General features: G+C 52.1%; 1 protein-coding gene and 1 long non-coding RNA gene across 2 annotated transcripts; one reads left to right on the top strand and one right to left on the bottom strand.

Annotated features, from left to right (window-relative positions):
- Window positions 1–8,440: 8,440 nt before the first annotated feature.
- On the top strand, window positions 8,441–24,138 carry LOC132010399 (uncharacterized). The gene is made up of 9 exons (XM_059388270.1): window positions 8,441–8,873; window positions 9,658–9,733; window positions 10,059–10,119; window positions 10,392–10,506; window positions 20,945–21,415; window positions 22,486–22,582; window positions 22,990–23,122; window positions 23,593–23,739; window positions 24,036–24,138. The coding sequence occupies exons 1-9, from the start codon at window positions 8,574–8,576 to the stop codon at window positions 24,121–24,123; spliced, it is 1,488 nt and encodes a 495-aa protein (XP_059244253.1). The 5' UTR covers window positions 8,441–8,573; the 3' UTR covers window positions 24,124–24,138.
- Window positions 18,166–20,383, bottom strand: LOC132011153 (uncharacterized). The gene is made up of 3 exons (XR_009402337.1): window positions 20,016–20,383; window positions 19,567–19,683; window positions 18,166–18,806 (listed from the first exon to the last, which is right to left on the bottom strand). It is a non-coding gene; the product is annotated as an uncharacterized LOC132011153 (long non-coding RNA).
- Window positions 24,139–26,257: the final 2,119 nt, after the last annotated feature.

Here is a 26,257-nt window from a genome sequence, read left to right as displayed (position 1 = left end):
TTTATCCGAGGATCTGCGCTGGAGTGAAGACAGCCAAGAGCAAGGTAGCAAGCACAAAGCAGTTTGTTGAGAACCGCACACTCGACGTGGGAGAGCGGGCAGGTTCAGGGATCGCAGCTGACCTGAGGCTAGGGGTGTCTTTTTTCCTTTTATGTTTAGGAGCACAGTTACGGTGGTCTGCCATTGAGGTTTCCAACTAAGGGATTCCTCCTACCGGTTCGGAAGGGGAGTTTTTGACTCTACAGGGTCTTGCCGGAAGTGTCGTGGCCATCTTCCCCCACAGTGGGGTAGGAGGTGGGGGTCAAAGCCACAATGTAAATATATTGTAATGAGCCCAGGCAGTCACCCTGAAGCACAGATTGGAGAGGAGACCACAGGTTCTGCACCCGTGGTTCTTGGTCGATTAGCCTGCGCCCACAAAGCCACAAAGACAGCCCCCAGGCTGCTAGTGTGTGACCTATTTGTCGCCACCCTTGCCCCCAGCTCAAGTCTAATAGCTGCCAGTGGTTGAAGGGGGCAGGGAATCAAAAGGGTTCTTAGTGACATGTGAAAAGTATAGGACATTCAAATATCAATGGCTATAAGATGCCCCAGGACACCTGAGTGACTCAGTGGTTAAGTGTCTGCCTTCAGCTCAGGTCCTGATCCCAGGGTCCTGGTATCCAGCGGGTGGGGCTCCCTGCTCCGCAGAGAGCCTGCTTCTCCCTCTGCCTCCTGCGCGCCCTGCTTGTGCTCTCCCTCTCTCTCTCTCTCTCTCTCTGACAAATAAATAAAATCTTTAAAAAGGGGGGGGGGGGAGGAAAGAAAGAAAAGAAAAAGAAACAAACATCCTGGAAAAGATGAACCAAAAAGAGAAGGGGGTTTCAGTTAGCATGGAGGTGGCCTGCTTGGTGGCTGTCCGGCTACAATGGAGGCAGATGCCACAGCAGCATTCTAAGCACATGCAAGACAAAACACAAATTGAGGGGTGCCTGGGTGGCTAGGTGGGTTAAGCCTCTGCCTTTGGCTCAGGTCGTGATCCCAGGATCCTGGGATCGAGCCCCACATCGGACTCTATGCTCAGCAAGGAGCCTGCTTCCTCCTCTCTCTCTGCCTTTCTCTCTGCCCACTTGGGATCTGTCTGTCAAATAAATAAAATCTTAAACACACACACACACACACAAATTGAAATAATGACTTCCAAAATAAGTAACCGTTTTTTTCCACCAGGACTCCCATGATCCAAACTGCTTATTTATTAAGTCCCTTAGGCCGTGGGTGGGATCTCTCAGGACATTCACTGTGTCCTCCTGTGCTTTAATTAAGATGATACATTAGCAGACTCATCAGGTATGAACTTGGATAATGGGACAGGCGCTTCCATGCAAGGCGGTCATAAATCCGAGTCCATTCTAATTTGGCAGATAGCTTTTCTCATTACAGATATTTCAGGGTTTAGTAGGACAGGTTTTGTTAGTTATCATTTAAGGCTTTACAGAGTGAATTTAGTAAGGGCGTCTCTGCGCACTATAACTTCCTCCAGGCCAATGGAGGGAACAAACATGGTGGCTCAGCGATCATACCAGTGGAAAACGTGCCCATCTGACCTCGAGGAGAGGGAGACGGTCAACTTTTGTTACTACAGAGCAGATTGCTGGGAGAACCCAGAGTTAACTGGCCCAACGACCCAGGTGGAAGCCAAGCCAAAGATTTGAGCCACACCATCATTAGGACCCATTTGGATTTACATTACAGTAACATCCATCCCATATCCCTGGTGTACCTGGGTTGGTTCCATTTAGAGTGTTTTGTTTTGTTTTGTTTTGTTTTGTTTTCTGTTCCCCACATTGAGGTACATGCGTCCTCTACTATCTGTAATCCAGGGAAAGCCACGTGAACCCATCCCAAACTGGAGTGAAGCCACCTATGGCTCTGATAGTGGTATTTTAGGATCCTTTGGATGGGCTGCCTGTTTTATTCAATCAAAAGAAAAAGAATACCCAGTGCCCAATGTTTTGTTTTGTTTTTTAGATTTTATTTATTTATTTGACAGAGAGAGACATGGCGAGAGAGGGACCACAAGCAGGAGGGAGTGTGAGAGGGAGAAGCAGGCGTCCCACTGAGCAGGGAGCCTGATGTGAGGCTCAATCCTAGGACCCTAGGATCATGACCTGAGCTGAAAGCAGACACCCAACGACTGAGCCATCTGGGTGCCTCCCCCCATGCCCAATGTTATTGAGAGATGTGCCACAGGCCAGATTTCTGGATCAGTATTGGTAACATCCGCTGAATTAGGAGCACCTGTCCTAGCTTATGCTTCCTTAATGCACTGCTTGTGTGCCTTCTGCTCTGCTCCCTGGAGGAGTGGTACCCACAGCAATCCTGACAAGCTAAAGAGGGACAGCTGCCCGAATCCCCACAGGTGTGGACTGACTCCTTTGCCAGGCACATAAGTGGGTCCTCAGTAGAAAGGTAGTTCCCTTGGGTGCCCATCCCATGACTGGACACCCTCTGGGGCAGCTGAAGTCTAAGGCCAAAAAGATAGCTATGTAGTAGAAACTTGTACGGGGAAGTCTTGTTAATGTGGCTGCCACTTTAGGAACCTGGCTGGGCTGTACGTACCAGGACTGACCTGTTGGCCGGGGGAGAGGTGAAGAGACAGGACGAGGGGCAGGACAGGCTCAGGATCTGTGTGTTCTCCCCTCTTTCTGGGGTGTGGGGTCCATTCCAGGTTTAGTGGGATTCCACAGATCGGGCTTAATAGCAGGACAACAGGATCCCAGTGGAGACTGAAGATTGAAGTAACTCACGCAGCGCAGGGGGACATCCCATTGTCAGTTCCAGTAGATAACGCCTCTCCCCGGCGGGATGGGGCTTAGTGTCCTCAACAGCACAGCACGCTGGTTGCAGCGAGAATCAGGGCCATCGCTGTCTCCGGAGACTCCCAACAGCTTTGCGGGATTGGGAGCCTTGCCAGGGGACCCCAGGCTGGCAGATGGGGTGGTGGGTTGATCATTCCAATGCCTTAAGCCTGCAACAGTCCCTTTGTCCATCCTGCCAAGCTGGCTTTGGCTTTACCTGTTAGCAATTTAACCTGCTGCTTTAATAGTCCATTCTTCCTTTCTCCCAGATGTGCTGCTCATGGCTGAGTGGGGAGATGGAGCCTCCATTCCCTGTTCTTCTGCCCGGTCTTGCACATTATGACCTTAAAACGTGACCCCAATCACTGTCCACTTGATGAGGATTTCCATACATCATACTCAGCGTCTCTAATCCCTTAATGGAGGCAGCCTGCTTTGCACCTCGGTGACAGGGGAAAGCTTGGGTTGGGCCAGATACATGGACCTCACAAACCAAACCATAGTTAGAGCCCTTGCTCAGGGGTGCCTCAGTGGCTCAGTCAGTACAGCGTGTGACTCTGGATCTCAGGGTCGTGAGTTCAAGTCCCACTCTGGGTGTGGAGATGACTTAATAAATGAACTTAAAAAGTCAGCGGGAAAGGGACAACAAAATAAACTTGGCAATGCCTTACTGGTTGGGAACCCTGACAACTCCTTTGGCAGTTACCTGGGGTGTTGTTCTAGAACATAGAGTACATGGTATTCCATTAACCAAGTCACTGGATTTCAAGGGCAATCCTTGGCAATACACCGTCCCGCCCTGGTGCCACAGCGGCTACTCTTCCTATGTACCCAGTCTGTGGTATCTGCTGAAAGAATGGTGGCCAGGCCTTCTCCCTGGGCTGGGGCATCAGCTCTCTGAATTTTGGGAGCCCGGTGTGGGGGTTTAGCACGTGGAAGATAATGAGGATGCCTCTGTCTCCTGCAGGTGAACGCAGATGTTCTCCCACATACCCCGACCCCACAAAGGCTTGTTCATGATCGCCCACCTCTAAGCTTTCCTTGTCTAAGCCCTGGGGTTCATCCTTTTAAAACAGCCCAACTATCAGTGCAAAGGGTTAACCCGGCTTCTGAGTGATAAGCCAAACCAGCTCTGAGCTGAACCCACTGGAGGCTGTGGTTTGTTCCTTTTTCCGTCCAGATGGTGTCAGTGTGAAACTGCCTAACGATGGTAGCTCACGTGGGTAGGCTACCCCGACTAGAACATTCTCCAGGTATCTCCTGGGGACAGAACCGCCTCTGAGTGAGAACCCTCTCGCCAGCGCCTTCTTACAAGCCTGGAGATGACCTCTGTCACCCACCCAGGGCCATGCACTACTGAAAACATCTCAAGAGTAAGACATTACACAACAAGGCGTTTGGTCAACACAATGAAATGCGTGTGTAGTTTAACAACAAGAAAGAGATAAAAGACCTGAGTGAAGGAAGCAGGATTGTGGGTGACATTTTGAACTTTAAGAAGTTTCTTTGGCATCCCTACATGATCCTCTCAAGATTAACCACAAAAGGAAAAAGAGCATGTGCTCTTCTGGTCCTGCTCCAGATGTAGGCTGAGGTGTGGCTGTGCCCTCTGACTTCCTTCCCCCAGGGCACCCCACCGACCAGGGGAGGAGAGTGACTTCCGGTGGAGACACCCGATGGAGCCCATCTCAGCCAGCTGATCCAGGTCAACACCACGGTGAAACGCCACGCTGATGGCATGTGCCCTGGACCCCGTGTGCTGGGCAGGCCGCTTCACCTCTGCGGTCCTCCCCCAAAACCTGTCACCCCCAGTCCAACCTTGAAAAAACACCAGACAAGTCACAGCTGGGCAATTTCCCACAACACACCTGACCAGTTCTCCTCAACACTGCCCAGGTTATCAACAGCAAGAAAGTCCAAGAAACTGTCTCAACCCAGAAGGGCCTAAGGAGATGTGACAACCAAAAGTAACGCCGGGTCCTGTGTCATAAAAAGGACATTAAGAGGGACGCCTGGGTGGCTCAGTTGGTTAAGCAGCTGCCTTCGGCTCAGGTCATGATCCCAGTGTCCTGGGATCAAGTCCCACATCGGGCTCCTTGCTTGGCAGGGAGCCTGCTTCTCCCTCTGCCTCTGCCTGCCACTCTGTCTGCCTGTGCTTGTTCTCGCTTCTCTCTCTATGACAAATAAATAAAATAAAAAATCTTAAAAAAAAAAAAAAGGGACATTAAGAAAAACTGATGGGGGCGCCTGGGTGGCTCAGTGGCTTAAAGCCTCTGCCTTCAGCTCGGGTCATGGTCTTGGGGTCCTGGGATTGGGCCCCGCATCAGGCTCTCTGTTTAGCAGGAAGCCTGCTTTCCCCTCTCTCTCTGCCTGTCTCTCTGCCTACTTGTGATGTCTCTCTCTCTGTCAAATAAATAAATAAATAAATATAATATTTGGAAAAAAAAAAAGAAAGAAAGAAAAAGAAAAACTGACGTGGGTGCCTGAGTGGCTCAGTGGGTTAAAGCCTCTGCCGTCGGCTCAGGTCATGATCCCAGGGTTCTGGGATCGAATCCCTGCACAGCAGGGAGTCTGCGTCTCCCTTTGCCTCTGCCCCACTCCTTGCTTGTGCTCACTCTTGCTCAAATAAATAAGTAAAATCTTACAGAAAAACTTTTTGTTTGCAGGGCTGGGACTAGAGCGAGGTTGAGTAAGGCACTCTCTGCAGTGGCAGAATTTTGGCGCGCACCGGTTTCATTTTTATCATCCCCATTCTACAGCTCCAGAAACCAAGGCTTAGAGGAAACTTCTCATCCAGGTCCTACAAGAGGGAGGGCTATTCGTACACAGCCTTGGCCTCTGACCTGCAACTGCGGGCCCAAACAGACCCCAAAGTTTGAAGGCCAAAGTTTGAAGGGCGAAGTCAGCTTTGCTGACAGTCTTGTGTTTGCCCCTGGGATCCTGGCTAGGGAGGGAGGGCCCTTCTCTAGGGACACACAGTCTCCCCCACCCCCCGCCTCTTCAGCACGGGCATCCCTCATCCCTTGTACTTTGGGGGCTGAGTGGTTTTTGTGGGGACTTCTAGGCGGAGCATGTCCAACTGGGCGCCTAGAGATGCTTCTCCAGGCCTTCTGGGAGGCCTGGGCCTTGGCTATGGCCCTGCCCACCCGAGGTCCAGCTCACCACAAACCCTAGAAATGGCCGACCCAACGGAACCTAGGTTGGAGTCTGGGCTGTGGGGGCCCTGGAGCTGAAGAAGCCACAGGACACATACATGACAACCTTCCAGCTGTCCCAGGCAGCCGGTGGGAGCCTCTGGTCAGACTAATGTCCAGCAGGAAGCTCTGGCTCCCTTGGCCACTGAAATGCCCAAATTCCGGGACCCCCAAAGACGACCACCAGAGTCCAGAGTCAAAGCCAAACAGCAAGGATCGTTTATTACGAGTTCAAACCCGGACCTCCGCGCACTCTTTACCAGTGACACTAAGAGGTCCCGTGCTCAGGATCACAACACCTTTTATACACTATTTTTGGGGAGGCAGGGACTTAGCATACATCAAAGTATCTTGTAACAAATCGCCACATACCGCGGGAAAATCATAAAGCAACTCTATAATATGACTGGTGCGCTATAGAGCGGGAAAAGGCTGGGAACAGATTATTGGTTAGGTCAAAGGGCGGTCTTTCTTCAAACTGCTTGGTTGGCACGGCTAGGGTATGTGTCACCTCAGGATTAGCCGGGGTCTCCCTGCCAAGCCGTGGGGTGCCAGATGGTTATGATTTCTTGCACCCAGAGCCGGGTAGAGGGGTCCGGGAGCAGTCATTCTGTCAGGTTCAATTCTGGGTGGAGGATGTGCGGTTACAGAGTGTCTAGAAAGTCTGCTGGTATTTTTCCCTCTCCTCATGGGTTAGCAAGCGAAGGTACAGAAGCAGAAATAGCGGTTAGGTGTATAATGGTCATAATTTTATTCCCTAAGCTTCTCAGCCACATGCAGAGGAGGTCAAGGCAGTCTGAGTCCTCTAAGGCTTCCCTCCAGGGTTCAAACCCCTTCTGAGTCCTCTTGTGGGCACTCCCCAGGCTCTTTGGGTCCAGCATATCCCAAATGGACTGGATTGTCTTTCCTCAAAATGAGTTCCTCGCTCCATGACAGTATTTCTGTGTTTTTTGCCTTTCCTCCGTTCTGCCCTGGTCCGCACATCTGTTGAGTGCCTACTGGATGCCGAAGCCCTTTCCTAGAAACTCCTCACCAGAACCCCTTCCCCCATGAGGCTGTGCCTGCTATTGCCCCCAATTTACAGATGGGAAAACTGAGATTCAGGGCGCCTGGGTAGCTCAGTGGGTTAAAGCCTCTGCCTTCGGCTCAGGTCATGATTCCAGGGTCCTGGGATCAAGCCCGCATTGGGCTCTCTGCTCGGCAGGGAGCCTGCTTCCTCCTCTCTCTCTGCCTGCCTCTCTGCCTGCTTGTGATCTCTGTCAAATAAATAAATAAAATCTTAAAAAAAAAAATTGAGGTTCAGAGGGTTTGCTCGGGGTCCTGGTGATGAGGGAGCAGAAAGCTGGCTGAGGACAAAGCAAAATGCTGATACCTCACCATCTTCCCCTCACCCCAGCAAAAGGCTGACACTTTGCAATCTCCCCCCCCCCCACTCCTGGGTGGGACAAATGTGACATTCTTTAGGAATCACCCAGCTATCTTGATGTTAATGGCTTGCCAAAAGGGAAAAGACAACATTGATCAAGCCTCAAGACCTCCGGTATCCCCGCACCTAGAAGGCCCTCTTTAGCGTATGAAAACTCCATTGAAACCTCCCTTTCCCTCACCTTCCCCACCCCCAACCACAGGGTACTTAACCTGCCATCCCCCACAACCCCGGGCAGCAGCTCTTCCTGCCCACGGGTCCTGTCCCCGTGCTTTAATAAACCACCATTTTGCACCAGAGCTGTCTCAAGAATTCTTTCTTGGTCATCGGCTCCGGACCTCACCCCTCCAAACCTCACCTAGGTTCTAGAACTTCATCACTGGGATGGCAGAGGCAGATTCTAGAAGTAAGAGCCTATTCCCTGCGGGAGCCAGGACAGGATCTAGGAGACGGTATTTTGAGGGCTAGGGCGGCCCTGGTGGCCAAGTGGGAAACTGCAGCCTCCGTCCTGGGGTCCCAACCAGAGCTTCTCCAGCCTTCAGTCCCTCCTCAGACACCCCGTGTGGGTGCAGGGGTGCTAAGTGACCACCATGGAGAACCTTAAACACAAAAGGTGGCCTCTGGGGTTCGAGCCAGACCCCGCCCCCAGTCCACCCCCCCCCCTCAGCCTCAGTTTCCCCAGCTTGGAGCTGAGCCAATGACAGCCACGATCTCGTCGGGTCCTGGGACCCGCGAACACGAGGCTGGCCTGCATGAGACGTTCAGTAACAGCAGTTGTCACCCTCAGTTACGAGCAGGAGAGGGGCGGGAACTTCAGATGGTCAGACTCAGGCTGCTCCAGCTCCCCTCACCAGCCCCCTGCCAAACCGGAAAAGCTCAAGGTTTCAATTCACCGCAAACAACCCACCTTTTTCCTGGGAAATTGAAACTGAAAGCCCAAACTGTTTTTTGCCTCCGGATGCCCCCATTTCAAGCCTCTAGGTCAGAGGATTGTCTCGGAACATGTCATTGGTCAGGACGGCCCCTATGTTAATAAGGGGGTAGCCCCAGCCAGTAGAAGGTCTGAACGTCCTATCTCCTGCCCTAACTCCCTACATCCAGGGGCAGATCAAGATGGCACCAACTTTTTACCATCATTGGCCTGAGCCCGTGACTGAAAAATCAGCGTCCATGGAGCAAAGTCAGTGGTGGGGGTGGAAGTGGCTGAGCATTGGCCTAACCTTGCTGGCACCGGCTCTGTTTGTGGCCCTGATCGTCTTTGCCGTCAGAGCCAACAGCAAAGCTTGCAAAGAGGGCCTCCTAGCAGAGCAGGAGTGTCGCAATGTCACCCGCCTCCTGGAACTCCAGCTAGCCCAAACCCGGCAACACTTACTGGGGGCGAAGGACGAGGCTACCACCTGCAACCAGACTGTGGTAAGAGACCAGCAACCCCTGGAGAGGGCCGGGTGGTTGCGCGGCCCCCGCAGGTCTAGATGGGGGTGGAGAAACTTCCTCTGGGCCCCCGCATCGGGAGTTGGGTTTTCCCGCTAGGGTTTGGGGGACCTCTAAACTTTCTCAGCGGTGCTGGTCTAGGGCAGGGCTTTAAACGCCCCCAGAGCACCCAAATCCCCACTAGAATGTGGGAAGAGTCTCCAGCCTGTTTTGGGAGAGCTAGCAGCCGCTCTCTGCACCAGAAATCCCATCTAAGGTTTGGGATGGAGACTTCACCTCGTCCAAAAGAAGGGTGGGGCTCCGAATACACCCACCCCATCCCTGGGAGACTATGAAATGTTCACGTGGGTCCTAATATGGGGGGCCTTGAAACTCCCCAAGATATCTAACTTGGGCTCGGAAATCCCTATGTTCTGGGTTTAGAGAAGGACATCTAAGTCTTGGGCAATAGCCCATGAGGTCTGAGAGTTTCCTCGAGGGCTTGGGCATAGGGAGCCTCCAAATACCCATGTGGAGAGCCTCAAATCCCCTATTTCGGGGATCACATCCTTAGTTGTCCTGGCAGGGTGGGAGGTTGTGGCCCGTTCTTAGAGGTGGGAGACCGGGGTGCAGAGAGGGTTGGAGGGAAACCTGAAAGGGCTTTGGACCCGGGCCCCTCCGACCACCGGGCCTGGGGGAGAGATCCAGGGCCCCCAGCAGCAGCTACCTCCACTCCGCAGGCCAGAAGGCCAGTCTCTGATACCCCCCCCCCCCCGCCCCGTTCCAGGTGAACCTTTCCGCTTCCCTGGAAATGGAGAAGGCCCAGGGTCTGGAGCAGCTCAGGGGAAGAGAGGAGCTTCAGCGTAAGAAAGCATAAAACCAGGGTTCTGCAGGGGGGGTGGATTGGGAGGGGTGGGTCAAGCACTGAACTCCCGGGAGGAGGAGGGGCGGGGGGACAAGGTGGGGGGGGAAGTCCCAGGGTCGGGGTCACCAGGGAGTGGTCAGAATCCAGTGAAGGGTGGGAAAGGAGGACCCCAGGTTTCCAAGGTGGGGTGGCGTGAGGTTGGGACTGAAGGCGGCGTTGGATCCCAGGGTAGAGCCAGGCAGAGAATGTGGCCACTTGCCACGCCATGTCTGGGCCACCGTGCCACTGTGCTGACAAGGCCCCCTGATTCTCTCCCACCTTAGGAGAGGTTGAGAAATTGAAGAAGCAGCTGCAGGACGCTTCGGAGGAGGTGGAACGACTCAGGTCTGCACCACAGCCCCTGACTGTACCCCTTTCACGACACCTGTCCCCTCCCAAGACCCAGGACGCCCTTTGCCTGCAAATTTCCCATTGCTCAGGGCACAGAGTTTGAATGCCAACCTTGTCCCTCCGGTCACACCAAGCCTCGAGAGGAAGCGGCCCACTCTCTTCCCCACTGACTTGGTGGGGGAGGAGGGGAGATTCTGAAGGGCGACAAGGCCAGACCCGGTGCAGGCCCTGGCAGCTGCCTCAGTTGTCCCCACATCTTCCCCCAGAAAAGAGAAGGAAGCCTGGAGCAAGGAAGGGGACCCCAGCTTCAGCAGCTCCTCGAAGTCACTCGGCCCCTGGATGGTCCCCATGTGCCTGTTCCTGGGCCTCACTGCTCTGCTGGCCTGAGGCCTGCTGGTAAGAAGGGTGGCCTGGGCTAGAAGAAAGCTGGGGTTGGGAGGGAGGGCAGGAGGGAGTCTAGGATAGGCCAGGGTCTGGGGAGGTGACCTGTTACAGGGCAGTTGGCAGGGCACAGAGAAGGAGGAGCCAGTGGGGAGCTGGCCCGGAACAGGGCGGGGCCACCTTCTGTCCTCCTCCAGGCCACCCTAAGTCCCCCTTAGGATGTCTCCTTAGCTCACAGCCTGGACTTTCCCCTTCAAGGCTTCCCTGGCCAGACCAGATCTGAGGGAGCCCCATGGCTGCCTGGTTAGGGGGAGGTGGGCGAGATAGTGATGGTGGTCGGGGGGAGAACACGGAGCCACTGCTGGGATGGACCAACAAGGCGCCTGGCCCAGGGCTGCCTCCTCCCCCTACCCCCACCCTTGACTTCGCCTGCCCCCAGAGCAGGGCAGGGCATGGGGTGGGGAGTACCTACTTCTTAGTTTCTTGGTTTCCAGAAGCTCACTGACTTCTAAAGTCTTTGAACTCCAAAAAGTAGACACCCCTTGGTGGTGGGGGAGACCATACTCTTAAGTTCCTGGAGTGAATGCACCCGGGGCCACCCCTGCAGTGAGGGCAAACCGGCTGACATCTACACCCAAGCTTCCCCGCTCCAGAATGTTCCCAGAGACCCTTGGGGTTTGGGCAGGAGCCATCCCTCTGCCTCCCTGGCCCTCTTCACTGGGCCATTCCTCCCGAGGGAACCCCTCCTCCCAAGAGTCTCTCTGCTTCTTCAAAATTCAGAGCTGCTGTCTCGATAGACACTAAGTCGACTTTCACGACTTGCATGGATCTGCCCAGCCTCCATCAATCCTTCCTCCAAGTCTGCCGTGGTTGGGGGCAGCAGGTTCACATCCTGGGAGAACCTCTGCTCTCCAGGCAGAGCTTCCGGGTTTTCCTCACTTTCCCCAGCTTGTGGGAGGGCTCAGGAGTTGTTCTTGGGGCTGCTTTAGGATGACAGAGTCATTTCACCCCCTAGGAACAGCCCCCGCCCCTTCTCCCAGCCCCTCCTCACCAATAGGGAAACTGAAATCCAGAAAAGTTCCTGGACTTAATCAGGGCTTCTGAGCTGCTCAAGGAATTGAAACTTCTGATTCCCAGAAGCAAACCCTTCTCATGTGACCTCCCTCAGTCCGGCCCTGCCCCCACCACCCTGGCCCCCCAACCTGTTCCTTGAAGCTGGAAAGGCAGGTATTCCAGAGCTGGGTTCTGACTGGAAAGGAACAAGAGCGCAGTTCAGGAGGCTGGCCACCGGGGGAGAAGGCGGACTCTCTTCCAAGAGCCAGCTCCAACGTTTCTGCCCCGCCCAGAGATTTTTCAAGGGATTTAGGGCAGTTAATCAGTTAAGGGAGGCAGTGGCCTGAGATAATTCTTGATTATGTGCAGTTTAGATGGTGCCCACTATGGACATAATTACGGCCCTCACAGCTCGTGCCTGGGATTCTGGGTCCTTGGTTCCCCCAGGCAATGCAGACGTGCTGTTCTTTCCAGTAAAGAACGCAGGATCCATAAATACACAAAGGTTTAAACTAAAACTTAGATCGGCTACTAGAGGTCAGAGGGGCCAAAGAGGCTTCACCTCCCCCACTATCCTCAACCCCCACTACCAGACTGTCCCAAACAGGACTGCCTCCCCACCCCACCCCACACCCGCCCCGCCAGCCCGTGCCTAGGCTGTCTTCCCATGGTGATGGGGGACAGGTTTGCACAATATGATGGATTCAAACTGTTTAGCTTCTCCTCCCAAGCCCCCACACGTGGCTCAGTAGAAACTTCTCTCCTTTCTAGAAATGCCCCTGTAGGGGCCAAGGATGGGCCGTTTTGGCATGAAGACTATTGAGTAAAAAAGACAGTCAAGGGGCACCTGGGTGGCTCAGTCTGTAGAGCATGTGACTCTTGGTCTCAGAATCATGAGTTCAAGCCCCATTGAGTAGGGCATAGAGCCTACTTTAAAAAATCAAATATTCTGAGTTAAAAAATAAAATAAGGGCGCCGGGCTGGCTCAGTCGGTTAACCATCTGCCTGCCTTTGGCTCAAGTCATAATCCCAAAGTCCTGGGATGAGGGCTGCCTGCTCAGCAGGGTGTCTCCCTGTCCCTCTGCCGGTCCCCTCCACTCAGGCTCTCTCTCTCTTTCACAAATAAATAAATATTTTTAAGATTTAAAATCTTAAATTTTAAAATTTAAGATATTAAAATTAAAGATTTTAATTAAGATTAAGACTAATCTTAATTAAAAATTAAGATCTAAAATTAAAGATTTAAAGATCTTAAAATTTAAAATCTTCAGAAGATTTTATTTAGGGGTGCCTGGGTGGCTCAGTGGGTTAAAGCCTCTGCCTTAGGCTCAAGTCATGATCCCAGGGTGCTGGGATTGAGCCCCACATCGGGCTCTCTGCTCCGCAGGGAGCCTGCTTCCCCCTCTCTCTCTGCCTGCCTCTCTGCCTACTTGTGATCCCTGTCAAATAAATAAAATCTTGAAAAATTTTTATTTATGTATTTATTACAGAGAGAGATAGCAAGAGAGAGAAGACAACCTTGGGCAGCTGGAGAGAAGCAGGCTCCCCGCTGAGCAGGGAGTCCGATATGGGGCTCAATGCCAGGACCCTGGGATCCTGGGATCATGACCTGAGCAAAAGGCAGATGCTTAACAACTGAGCCACCCAGACGACCCAAATAAATAAAATCTTTAAAAAAATAAAATAAGCAATCAAAAATTAGCCTGTCTAAAGACAGAGGGGACACCTAAGGTGAAAGTGTTTTATTCCAAGCACCTCTTCAGCAAGCTCACAGACAGAACTCACAGGCTTCAGACCTTGCCCTGACTCTCCTTTTTCCAGGTCATGGTGCCCCTTGTTCTCAGAAAACAGACCACCAGGGATGCCTGCGTGGCTCAGTCAGTGAGGCGAAGCGTCTGCCATCAGCTCAGGTCATGATCTCGGGGTCCTGGAATCGATCCCCACCACCAGGCTCTTGCTCAGCAGGAAGCTCGCTTCTCCCTCTCCCTGCTGCTCCCCCTTCTTGTGCTTTCTCTGATAAATAAGTAAATAAAATCTTTAAAAAAGAAAAAAAAAAAAAAAACAGACCGCCACCACGAAGCATGTTCTTTTCTAACGACAAAGCACATTCTTTTCTAGTGGGAACCCACATCCCGGATGAGCCCCAGAAAGAGCCTGACGCTGTAGAAACTTGTCACCTCCTGCTCTACAGGGCCAAGCAAACATCGACTTCCCCCCTCCCCACTCACCCTGCCCTAGAGGCTCAGCTGCAACCCTCTCACACCCTTAAAAGCCTTTATTTTATTTTATTTTATTTTAAGATTTTATTATTTATTTGACAGACAGAGATCACAAGTAGGCAGAGAGGCAGGCTGAGCGAGAGGAAGGGAAGCAGGCTCCCCGCTGAGCAGAGAGCCCGATGCGGGGCTCCATCCCAGGACCCTGGGATCATGACCTGAGCCTAAGGCAGAGGCTTTAACCCACTGAGCCACCCAGGCGCCCTCCCCTTAAAAGCCTTTAAAAGGCCCAGCCTTACAGAATCTCACCCGACAGATATCTCTCTTGATGTCTGGCCCCTCTTCTCCCTTGGAGAGTAAGTAAATTCTGTCCTGCTTGGGGTTTTAACCTCTGCGTAATTCTTTGCCGCCCAGCCCACCGGCTACCTTAACATCATTTCAAAGCTTTCTTCCAGCTTGATCATCCTGGGCTTCCCACTATTTGCCCTATACTCCTCTCCCCAAAGACCCCTCTCCCTCTCCCCGGTTCTCCCCACTCAGACTTCAGCTCCGCTGACCGGCCTCTGCCTTTCCACCGACCCGCAGGTGATCCTCCCTTGGCTCTTCCCCAACCCCATCTCCTTCCCCTCAAGACCCTCTGTCACCCCGTCCCCTTCAGCGCTTGCCTCCAGGTCTGGATCCTTCTTCCCCCAACACATGTTCTTCCCCACCCCCCCCCCCCCCGCAATTCCCTCTTGGCAAAGTGGCTGGAGCAGAGAGCATGGTTTGGGTCTACCTTCCCTTCTGCTCACCAGATATTTCTCTTATAAGATGTAAGCTTGGCTTTTTTTCCAACTCATCCTGCCAGGTTCACTAAGGAATCTGAGTAATTCACCCTCTCTGGATGTATCGTGGAGGGACCTATACAATTAGGAATGGGATAGGGAGGCCACCCAGAGATCAGATAAAAATCCTGCTCTTGTCCTTTTGTTCTCACTGAGACTCTTCAAAAACTCACCGACCTTGATCCTAACTCTCATGTAGGAAAACTGAACGTAGCTATGCATTTCATCTCCCAGTCGGACCCACATATTAGAAAAACAAAACTAGATAAAGCCCACAAACCCCTCAATCCAAAGTACTAGACCCAGCCTTCAAAGCTTTTAACAGCGGAGAGGAGGAAATCAAAGAGGAAATGAGAAAGGGACATTAAAAAAAAAAAAAAAAAACGATCTCAGGTTTATCAGCTCCTGCCTTCTGCCGTTACCAGAGCTATTCTAGAAAAGTCTCACCCCTGCTGGCTTGACCCAAACATTCAATAAGTCCCCCTGGGTGGCTCAGTGGGTTAAGCCTCTGCCTTTAGCTCAGGTCATGATCCTAAGGTCCTGGGATTGAGTCCCACAACAGGCTCTCTGCTGGGCAGGGAGCCTGCTTCTTCCTCTCTCTCTGCCTGCCTCTCTGCCTACTTGTGATCTCTGTCTGTCAAATAAATAAATAAAAACTAAAAAAAAAAAAAAAAAGGGTTTAAAAAAAAAACCCCTCCAGGAGCTTGTTACACTTGCAGTAAGCCTGGCCACTGGTTCAAACCATGTCCCAATTAAAAAAAAAAAAAAAAAAAAAAAAGCAAAAGCAAAACAGGACCACCCAAAACCTCTTGCCCTGCCTGAAGAGTGATGGGACCCCATCCTCAAAGTAGAGGGCAGACACCTCCCAAAACCTGTCTTCAGATCCCAAACAGGGGGGGAGGGTCAGCCCCATCCCAGGGTATCTCTTGGGGCTTCTTCAGGATAAGGACTGACACCCCCCACCCAGGATCTCCCTGGATTTTCAGGACCCTCTTCTCCCTCCCCCATCTCTGTTGCTGGTGTTCATGGTGTTTTCTCACCCATCAGCTACCCAGCTCTTGTCATGTGCCCTGGGAGATCAAATCTCCTCCCCCAGCATCCAGGATGAGACGTCATGACCAAACTAGAGACTCGCTTTTCTCGGCACCCCGTACACACCCAATCCCAATTCCTGGGACTCCCTACTGAACCTACACATCACTCCCACTTCATTCTCTCCAGTTACGACTCCAGGTCCCACGTCCATAGGGGACACCTCCCAACCTGTCAAGGCTACTCACCTCACCTCCATCACCATACACCTCAAGGAGCCTACTTTTTTCCCTTCCAAACACCAATATGCTCTCAAACCTCAGGCTTGCAGCCCCTCGTTTCCAAATCCCTTTTCTCAAATGTATTTTTTAAACGATTTTATTTATTTATTTATTTATTTGACAGAGACAGCAAGAGAGGGAACACAAGCAGGGGGGAGTGGGAGAGGGAGAAGCAGGCTCCCCGCTGAGCAGGGAACCCAACCCTCAGGGCTCAGATCCCAGGACTCTGGGACCATGACCAGAGCCGAAGGCAGAGATGCCTAAGGACTGAGCCACCCAGTCGCCCGTCTTTCCTCAAATGTACTAAAGCCTACTAACAATCTTTACAATATTCCAATCCCTTCTGACAAAAAACCAGTGCCAGAGACGAGTTCAGGATCTCAGAACGATCATTGAGGCAGTCCTCCCCAAGCCAGAGCCCCCTTCCCCACCATGCCACCCTCCTTTATGTACTTCACTGTCTTAGATCTTAAAGATGTCTTAAATCTTATGTCTTTTGTCTTAGATCTGAAAGACGTGTTTTTCAGTATTTCCCTCTCCCGTAGGACCCGGAAACCTTTCCGCCTCAACACGAAACAGTTAACCTGGACGCTTCTCCCACGGGGTCTTCGGGCTAGCCCCCACTTCCGCAGACCAGCTCCGGCATCACAACGCAGAGTACTAACCACTATACGATCACGGCCCAGCTCCGGCATCAGATCTCTGCAACCTCTCCGTCCAGCCTTCTCCCACCTGTGGATGGCCTCCTCTTCAGTCCTGCTGGGCCCACTTCTATCTCTGACACCATCACTGCGCTCGCCTTCCTCAACAACAAAGGTTAAGGAGTCTCCCTTTCCAAAGCCCATTTAATCAACCGTCTGTCCCACACCTAGGATTTTTGCTCACACGGGTACAACCCACCATATCACCCTGCACAGAGCCTAACTCTCAAACCTACTTACTCTTTGGCAAAGCCCCCACTTGGAAGGGGCACCGCACCATCGTGTACCTAATTCCTGACCAACACCTTCCCAACTCACCAGCCCTCCCACCCCTAACACAGGTGCTCAAGTAGAAACCCAGGCTTGGGGCGCCTGGGTGGCTCAGTGGGTTCAAGCCTCTGCCTTCGGCTCGGGTCATGATCCTGATGAGGCTCGGGTCATGATCTGATGAGGGAGCAGGAGGCTGGCTGAAGACAAAAGCAAAAGCTGGTGCCTGGCACCCCCCTCTCCATCCGCTCCCCCTCAGTCATATGTGTAGCATCCCTCCGGCAGCCCTGACTGCCATGAACAATAAGCAAATAGTTAACTTGCGGAGATCACAATCCTGGGAGACAGGAATCTCCCTTGCTCTACAAGTGTCCTGGAGATCTACAAACAGGGAGTTTACCTTATCAATAGCACAAATTTCCAAAGGCAAATAACTCTCAGTTCCTCAAGCCCTAATGTCTCCCTCCCCACCAGAACTGGAGGGGGCTGAGGTAGAAGGGAATGTAAATGATAGCAGGATCCTAACACCCCACCAAGAATCTCCCAACTATCTTGATGTTACCGACTGGCCTAAAGACCACATTGATCAAGCCACAAGGGCAAGGCCGCCTCCCGGCACCTTGTAGGCCCTCTTTAGCATATGAAAGCTCCCTTCCCCTCCCCTTCCCCCGACCGCAAGGTACACAACCTGCCATCTCTCACGACCCGGGGCAGCAGCTCTTCCTGCCCCCGGGTCTTGTTCCCGTGCTTTAATAAACCACCATTTTGCACCAAAGATGTCTCAAGAATTCTTTCTTGGTCATCGGCTCCGGACCTCAGCCTACCGAACCTCACCTAGGTTCTAGAACTTCATCAATCCCAGGGTCCTAGGATCGAGCCCCGCATCAGGCTCTCTGCTCAGCAGGGAGCCTGTTTCCTCCCCTCTCTTCTGCCTGCCTCTCTGCCTACTTGCGATCTCTGTCGAATAAAATCTTTAAGAAACCCAGGCTTTCTGTGTCCCACCCGCACAGAACTGAGCCAACCTCTACCCTCATCGTCCTTGGCATCCTTCCAGGAACTGGGTTAGGCACAGGGAGGAATAGCTCATCCTATCCTTACATGGGGACCTTCTCTTCCCTTGAGTCAACAAGTAGCCAATTTCGCTTCCACACTCCCAGCAACACAGAAGCCGACTGATTCCCTGGTGCCGCTTCCAGTCGGCGAACGGGAGAAGAATGAGGCACAAACAAGTCAGCTGCAAGAGATTGGGGAGCAGGGGACAACAGTCGAAAAGACTGCTGCCACGAGCAACTCCACAGTCTCACTTTTATTAGATAGAAACAAGAGCCAACAGAAGGACCGATGATGGTCAAACATCAGTCACGTGTCTTGTGGACAAGCAAGAAGTAGGATAAAGTTTATAGTTCAGCAAGCACATTCAAAGGACTCATCTAACAATGGGCTCTTCTGGGAAGAGAAAGGAGCGATAATGGGAAAGGGAAGCAGGCGGTGTTCCGTTCCACCCTGAGCTGACCGGCGTTCCGGGCTGCCCGCTGCCAGGCTTCTGTGAAGGGGCGGCGTTCCGCCCTGAACCAGCCGAGCATCCCCAGCTGCCCAGCTTCACGGTCATGTATCGTCTTTCTCCCCAAAGACCTGCTGCCAATCTATGTTTTTCTTAAGGCCGTCTCTAAATGTGCTTGGTAACTAGTAAAATCCTCCAGGGGTTATAGTTTAAGTAACAAATAGTTCCGAAGGGCAGGAGCAGAGAAGGTCTTCAAAATCCTCACTTCAGGGTGCCTGGGTGGCTCAGGTTGTTCTGCAACTGCCTTCCTTCAGCTCAGGTCATGATCCCGGGGCCCTGGGATCCAGCCCTGCATGAGCTCCCAGCTCAGTGGGGGGCCTGTTCCTCCCTCTCCCTCTGCACCTCTTCCTGCATATACTCTCTCTCTGTGTCAAATAAATAAAAAATATATATAAATAAATAAAAATAAAACAAAGTCCTCTGACTTTAGACCAACAGACTGCTTATCAGGGGCATACCGGTGCCTTACTGTGGAAGAATGCTGCTTCTATGTAAACAAGTTGGGTCTGGTCTCAGACAGCCCTGATAAAATTATCAACTCAGCTAGGGACAATGAGGAACAATAGAAAAACTGGGGGCGGGGAGGGGAACTAATTCTCCTGGAAACTAGACATCTGGTCTTGGTTCTCATGGCTCATTCCATTCCCAGGACCTTCGGCGGTTATATGACTGGCCCTTATTTTGGGGATCATGCATTTTAAAATATCAAATCTCTATCCAGGATGGAATCTCAACCCTTCGTAGCTGAGGCCTCAGAAGCTCACACTCAGGCCCCGTGCTCAGAGAGCAAGACCCTACTGATGTCTCTCTTACTCTGGTCCCTCTTGCCTCTGGGTAGGGACAGCTCTGTGCCCCTGCTCAGTGGAAGTAGCTGCAGAAGAATGACCTTCTGGGGGCGCCTAGGTGGCTCAGTGGGTTAAAGCCTCTGCCTTCGACTCAGGTCATGATCCCAGAGTCCTGGAATCAAGCCCCACATCAGGCTCTTTGCTCATCAGAGAGCCTGCTTCCTCCTCTCTCTCTCTCTCTGCCTGCCTCTCTGCCTACTTGCCTACTACTGTCTGTCAAATAAATAAATAAAATCTTAAAAAAATAATAATAACTTTCTGGGATGCCTGGGTGGCTCACTTGGTTGAATCAGGTCATGATTCCGGGGTCCTGGAATCAAGTCCCATGTTGGGCTTCCCCTGCTTTGCAGGGAGCCTGTTTCTTGTCTCTCTCTGCCTCTCCCCTTGCTTGTGCTCTCTGTCAAATAAACAAATAAAATCATAAAATCTTTAAAAATAAAAGAAGAAGAAGAATGACCTTCCATTTTCCCAAATCAAGAATAATTTCAAATAAAGAGAGGAGGGAATCAAAGTCTTACTCAAAGCCCCCTCCCCAGCCAAGCTTACAGATACAACTCACAGGTGTCTGTAACTGGCCCTGTCTTTCCAGGGGGCCCCTCATTCCCGGAAAACAGACCACCACTACATCACCCAAACACATTCTCCTCTAGCAAGACCAAACCCACATCCCAGACAAGCCTGCCCAGAGCCCGGCCCCCTCCACACACACAGCCCCCAGAGACTTGTCACCTTCTGCTCTATGGGTCCAAGCGACGACACCCTCCTCACACACCCCCAAGGGCACAGCTGCAACCCTCTCACGTCCTCAAAAGCCCCTAAAAGGCCCAGTTTGACAGAAATTCGGGAGGACATCTCTCTTAATGTCGGGCTCCTCTCCCACCTTGGAGCATGAATGAACTCTGTCCTGCTTGTTGCTCTACTCTTTGTGCAATTCTTTGCGGCCAGCAAGGAGTCACCCTAACGCAAGGGAAAGAGGAAGAGGAAGGGGAAGTAGGGGGAGAGGGGACAGAAGGGAAGGAAAAGAAGAGGGAAGAAGTAGGAAGAAGGAAGAGGGGAAGAAGGGGAGAAGGAAATGGAGGAGGGCCCGGAGAAGACGAAAAGAGGAGGATGAGGAAGGGAAGGGGGAAAGGAAGGGGGAGGGGAAGGGAGAGGAAGGGGAGGGTGGGAGGAGGAAGCGCAGGGGGAGGAGGAGGGGGGAGGGGGAGATTCATTTCCGAGCTGCGGGAAATCGCGCGCTGGAGACTGACCTGGATCTGATTCGCGATGTAAGCTCGCCCCCTGGCGGCCTAGTGGAGAACGGGCAGGGAGACGGGACCGATTCCCTCCCGCGTCTGCCCCCCTGACCCTCACAGCCAGTCACAGGAAGCGGTGACAGCCATAGCCAGGTCGACCTCAGTCGGTCGGTAGCCTCCTGTCTTGTAGCCTCAGTTTTTCCATGAACACAATGGGGAGCCTTGGCGAGTACCCCCAAGGCAGATGGGTGCTTTGCGAAGATGTGCTCACATGGTTCCCACTCGGCCGACTGGGGCAGGAAATCCGACCAACCCCACTTCACAGTCGGGGAGACCCTGAGGCTAGGAGGGCAGCACATGGGGTGCAGAGGCAGGAGTGGAACCAAGGACCTCCTTCCCCCCAAATCCTGTCCTGGCCTCATGTAGCCTAGGCTGGCCTCTGGCGGGGGTCCAGCCCCTCCCAACAGACTCGGGAAGCCACGGTGGGCGGGGCGGAGCCGTGGGTGTCCCTGGCGCCCCAAGGTGCCAATTAAATACTCGTGGCTGTCTGGAGCCAGAGCTGTGGACGGCGGCATGGCCGAGCTGGGGCCAGAGCCGGGACGCGCGTGGAGGGTGCTAGCCCTATGTGGGGCTGCGGTGTTCCTGGCGGCGGCAGCAGCTGGGGCGGCCCTGCTGGCCTGGAACCTGGCCTCCTCGACCTCCCGGGGACCTCGCTGCCCAGAGCCAGGGGCCAATGCCACGGCGCCCTCCGAGGACCTGGCGCCTGAGCTCGAAGAACTGCGGCGACGGCTGGCAGAGGCTACCCAGCACAAGGAGGCTCTGGCCAGGCAGCTGGACCAGGCCAACGGAGTCGGACGGGAGCTGGAGGAGGCACTAAGGGCCTGTCAGGGCCGTCAGGTTGGTGGGCAGGATGGTGGGCTGGGGAATCCAGAATTGGGAGAGGGCATGCACTCACATCCCCAGGGCTGCCCAACCCCACCAGTGCATTGGTTTCCCTAATTCTTCAACTGAGGGGGGCAAATGACAATAGCACCATAGTCCCTTCCAAATCCACAATACCAATTCCCCCTGGAGTCTACCTTCTGACCAAGAAGGTCCCCACGGTTCTCTTTGCGTAATAGCTGGTGATTCTTAGGGAAGCCCCAGACCCCTGAACTCACCTGGGGAGGCCCCGTGCTAACCCTCTCCTTAGGGTGCCCACTCAACCTCCCCCAGCCAGTGTCCAGGGGCCCTATTTTGAGAGAGGGACATTCACGTCACCTGTAATTAGGAGGCTAAAGTTGGCCTCTTGGGGGAGGTACTGGCCAGGTCCTCCCTTTTCCTCTGGCCACTCCTTCAAACTCTTTCTTAACCCTTCCCAGCCCTGGGCCTTGCAAAAGAACCATCCTGAAAGTCCCAATCTTTCCTTTATGACTGTTCTCTATTTCTGTGTACCAGGCCCAGCAGGGACTGAGCGGTGTGAATTCTAGAGCCAAAACAGACCTCTACCCTTTACCTGCCTGCCTAAGAGAAGGGCCTGAGGCCACTGAGGTTAAGAGTAGCCTGCTCTGGGTTCAAATTCTGACTCAGCCCTTCCGTGGGAGATATTCTGAAGCCAGGCCCATTGTTTTGAACCATGTCTCCCATAGCGGAGGGAGCATACTCCAGAAACCCAACCATTGCCAACCACCAAACTGGCCTGTATTGGTCTGAAACCCTAGTCAGTGAGTATAGACGTAGCTGGAATTGGAACCGCAGTCTGACTGCAGAGCTAAACCGTTTCCACATCCGGTGGCTTGGAGTAGGGGGCAGTGGACCTGGACAGAGCAGCAGTCACCGCTGGGTATGGCAGGCCACTTGTGTGTTTTCCAGCCACAGGACTCCCAAAGGACATTTCCAAATAAAGTTAAGGGAAAGAGGGGAGACTTCACTTCTTCTCTCCCCGCCGCTTCCCACCTCTCTACACTCCTCACTTCTCCGCTCCTCAGAGCCGGCTTCAAACCCAACTGATGACCCTGAAGACTGAGATTGAAGAGGCCAAGGCACAGGGGACCCAGATGGGGGCTGAGAACGGGGCACTCACAGGTGCGTTGGGGCATAAGACGGTACCAGACCTGGGGTGGGAGGAGCCTAAAAGGTTCCTGGTTACGCAAATGACACGCATGGGTGCAAACGTAATGTAAAGGACATGCCAATAAACGCGAAAAGTTATGTAACATACGCACATAACACTCAAAAGACCACGCAAGTGTCACACAAACAACGCAAATACAACAAAATAGGCAAACACCATGAATGACTCCAGAAAGCGATACAAACCTACGAAAATCTCTGCCAATGACACGTAAAGGTCTTGCAAACAGCACACAATTTTAATTCAAATAAGGCAAAGCTGCAAATAATATGCAGTCTGTAAACTCGAGAGACTGCGTTAGCTGGGCAGGGGCGAGGTCTCGAGGTCTCGGAGCTGACCCCGCTCCCCGCTCCCGCAGAAGCCCTGGCACGCTGGGAGGCGGCAGCCATGGAGTCTGCGCGGAGGCTGGACGAGGCACAGCAACGCGCACGCGCGGCCGAGGCCGAAGCCGAAGCTTGCGCAGCCCGGGAAGCGACGCTGCGCGAACGCGCGTGAGTGAAGGGCGGGGACCGGGGCCGGGCCTGGGGATGGAGAAGGGGTGGGGCAGTGTGGGCGGGGCCTTGGGGAGTTGAGCGATGAGACCGTCAAAGAGGCGATCCTAGAGTTGGAACCTAGGGGTGGAGAAGGATGTAGGTTCCCTGGGGGCGAGGATCTCCTCGTGGGGGCCGGCACTCTGGAGACATTTGTCCCTGGGGTCGGACTTACTTGGAGGGCCTTGGGGAAGGGCAAAGAGCGGGAAAGGATGTAAGGAAAAGGTATTGAGAGAGAGGACGGGATCTGGAGGTGGAGCTCCTGGAAAGGCGCTGGGAGTCGCTGGGGAGGGGTCCCAGGAATGGCTGGGGGTAAGAAAGGACAGGGGATCCTGGGGAGTGGGGTTCTCAGGAAAGATGGAAGAGTACCGAGGGGGAGGGGAGAGGGGGATGGAGGAGGGGACTGAGGGGCTTCTCCCCACGTTTGTCAGGAAAGCCCTGGAAGCCGAGTTGGGCCCCCAGCGCAAAGTGCCGCAACCCCGATCCCGCTCCGTGTCACGACCCCGACCCAGCCCCCGTTCGCGCTCTCGCCCAGGACCCTCTGGGGGCTGCCGGAGGCCAGCGCGGCGCGCACGAGGGTGAGTCGGCCCCCAGCAGGAGGAGGGCTCTGAGGCCAGGAGGGCGCACGCTGTGGCTGGAACATGTAGAGAGGTGCCCCCGCTGGATAAGATGCTCCGTCGACACCCATCAACGCTCAGCTTTAGATTCAGGAACCACTCTGAACGGAAACTACAGAAAGGAGACTCCACCCTCTCTCTCCAACCATCTAGTGTTTATTTTACAGGCGGGGAACTGAGGCCCATTTGCTAACACAATGAGATAAGTGTTTTGGGACTTAAGCCCCTTCTAACGACAGAATTGATTCGTCCCACAGACATGAAGACTTACGGTCCAGCCCTGGCTCAAGAGTGACCTGGAAAGGTCACGTCTCCCTTGTGGGCCCCAGTTTACCTTGTCTGTAAATTGAGTGTTTGGAATCATGTGTAGCAAGCCAGCCTATCTTTGACAACAAAAACTGACCAAGATGGCATGACGGGAAAACTACAGAGTCCTCTTCCTTTGAGGAGGGTATGAAATTCCCAAATGAAATTTTAGCAAAAAGAATTAAGCAACACATTTTAAAAATACATCACAACAAAGGGGACTTAGGTCTGAGATGCAGGGATGGCTCAAAATTCACAAGTCTGCTAATAAAATTCACCACACTAATGGATCAATAAGAAAAGTTCTGAAAATGGCCCTCTCAAAATGAGGGCCAAGGTACGGATGACCACTGTCAAGTATTTAATATTGTTCTGGAGGTACTAGCCTATGCACTTAGACAAGGAAAGAAAAGAAAGAAGAGGTATGAATATTAGGAAAGCAGTAGGGAATTTATAGTTTGGATCATATGTAAGCATTGTTTATGTAGGTCAAAAATAATAGAAATCCCAACAATTTCATATGGCTCAATTTCACATTGATTTTATCTTTTAACTTATATTTGACATAACTTCAGATTTACAGAAAAGTTGGAAGATTAGTACAAAGAATTCCTGGACACTCTTCCCCCAGAGTCCACAAATGTTACCTCCTTTGCTTTATTCTTTCTCTCTCTCTTTCTCTGAACCTTTTATGAAAAACTTGCTGAAATGATGTCTTGTTACGCATAGCACGTGAGTATGCATTTCCTAAAAACAAGGGCATTCTCCTACATAATCACAGTATAATCATGAACATTGGAAAGTGGACATTGATTGATAAAACACTATTATCTCATCTACAGACTTTATTTTTTTTTAAAGATTTTATTTATTTATTTGACAGAGAGAAATCACAAGTAGATGGAGAGGCAGGCAGAGAGAGAGAGGGAAGCAGGCTCCCTGCTGAGCAGAGAGCCCGATGCGGGACTCGATCCCAGGACCCTGAGATCATGACCTGAGCCGAAGGCAGCGGCTTAACCACTGAGCCACCCAGGCGCCCTCACCTACAGACTTTAATCAGACTTTGCCAACTGTTCTCATGACATCTTTTATAACAAAAGAATATCCCGGCTCACACATTGTATTTGTCAAGTCTTTCATCTTTTTTAATCTGGAACATTTCTCAGGCTGTCTTTGCCTTTCATAACACTGGCATTTTTTAGAGGCCTGGACAGTCATTTTTTGGAATCCAAGTCTGGGTTTGTGTGTTATTCTATAAGATTAGTTTTAAGTTGGCATTTTGTGCAGGAAAGCCTCATAAACAATTCAGCCTAATGTTATGATCTTCTGGTAGTATGATTTTATATACAGAAAACCCAAAAGAATTAACCGAAACTTTCCTAGATTTATTTCATATAGATATTTATACCCAGGAATAAATTAATTTCCTTATTACTAAGGAGCTCTTATAAATTAATTTTTCAAAAATATTAAGGCGAAAAAAATTTTTTGAAAAAAATTTCAAAAAAATTATTACTCAGGCGCGAGGGGCGCCTGAGTGGCTCAGCAGGTTAAGCCTCTGCCTTTGGCTCAGGTCATGATCCCAGGTCCTAGGATCAAGCCCCAAATTGGGCTCTCTGCTTGGCAGGGAGCCTGCTTCCCCTTCTCTCTCTGCCTGCCTCTCTACCTACTTGTGATCTCTCTCTCTCTGTCAAATAAATAAATAAAATCTTTAAAAACAAAAACAGTTTGGTAGAAAAAAATGGGCAATGAATATAGACAGTGAATTCATAGAAATATAAGAAAAAAAATTGCCCAACCTCACTCCTCAAAAAGAAATGCAAATTGAAGCAATGTGGTACTACTTTGTACCCATGAGTCTGGCCAAGATAAAAACAAAGACAAATCACAATGTATGCTGTGCTGGCAATACCGTGGGGAAACAAGTAATCCCACAGGGTGCTGGTGAGACTGCTCCTTGGTACGACCACTTGGAAGGCCAATTTTCTAGAAAATTGAAAGTGCATATATCCTTTGCTTCATCAATTCCCCTTCTAGAATTTTCCTACAACCATATTTACATGTGTACAAAATGATGGACCAGGGATGCCTGGCTGGCTCAGTCCATACAGCATGCCGCTCTTGATCTCAAGGTGGCAATTTCAAGATCCACTTGCAGGGGGGGGGGGGGGGG

Source organism: Mustela nigripes, chromosome 2, assembly GCF_022355385.1.
Source record: "Mustela nigripes isolate SB6536 chromosome 2, MUSNIG.SB6536, whole genome shotgun sequence".
Lineage (NCBI taxonomy): Eukaryota > Metazoa > Chordata > Mammalia > Carnivora > Mustelidae > Mustela > Mustela nigripes.
Note: the sequence above shows the minus strand (reverse complement) of the source record. Positions and strands in the feature narration are given on the sequence as shown.

What these genes read in the sequence shown, in the direction of transcription:
- LOC132010399 (XM_059388270.1), top strand. Translation starts at nt 8,574, where the DNA reads ATGGCACCAACTTTTTACCATCATTGGCCTGAGCCCGTGACTGAAAAA. An exon ending in GGGAAGAGAGGAGCTTCAGC is followed by an intron (nt 9,734 to 10,058) that starts GTAAGAAAGCAT and finishes CTCCCACCTTAG; the next exon opens with GAGAGGTTGAGAAATTGAAG. An exon ending in TGAGAACGGGGCACTCACAG is followed by an intron (nt 22,583 to 22,989) that starts GTGCGTTGGGGC and finishes CCGCTCCCGCAG; the next exon opens with AAGCCCTGGCACGCTGGGAG.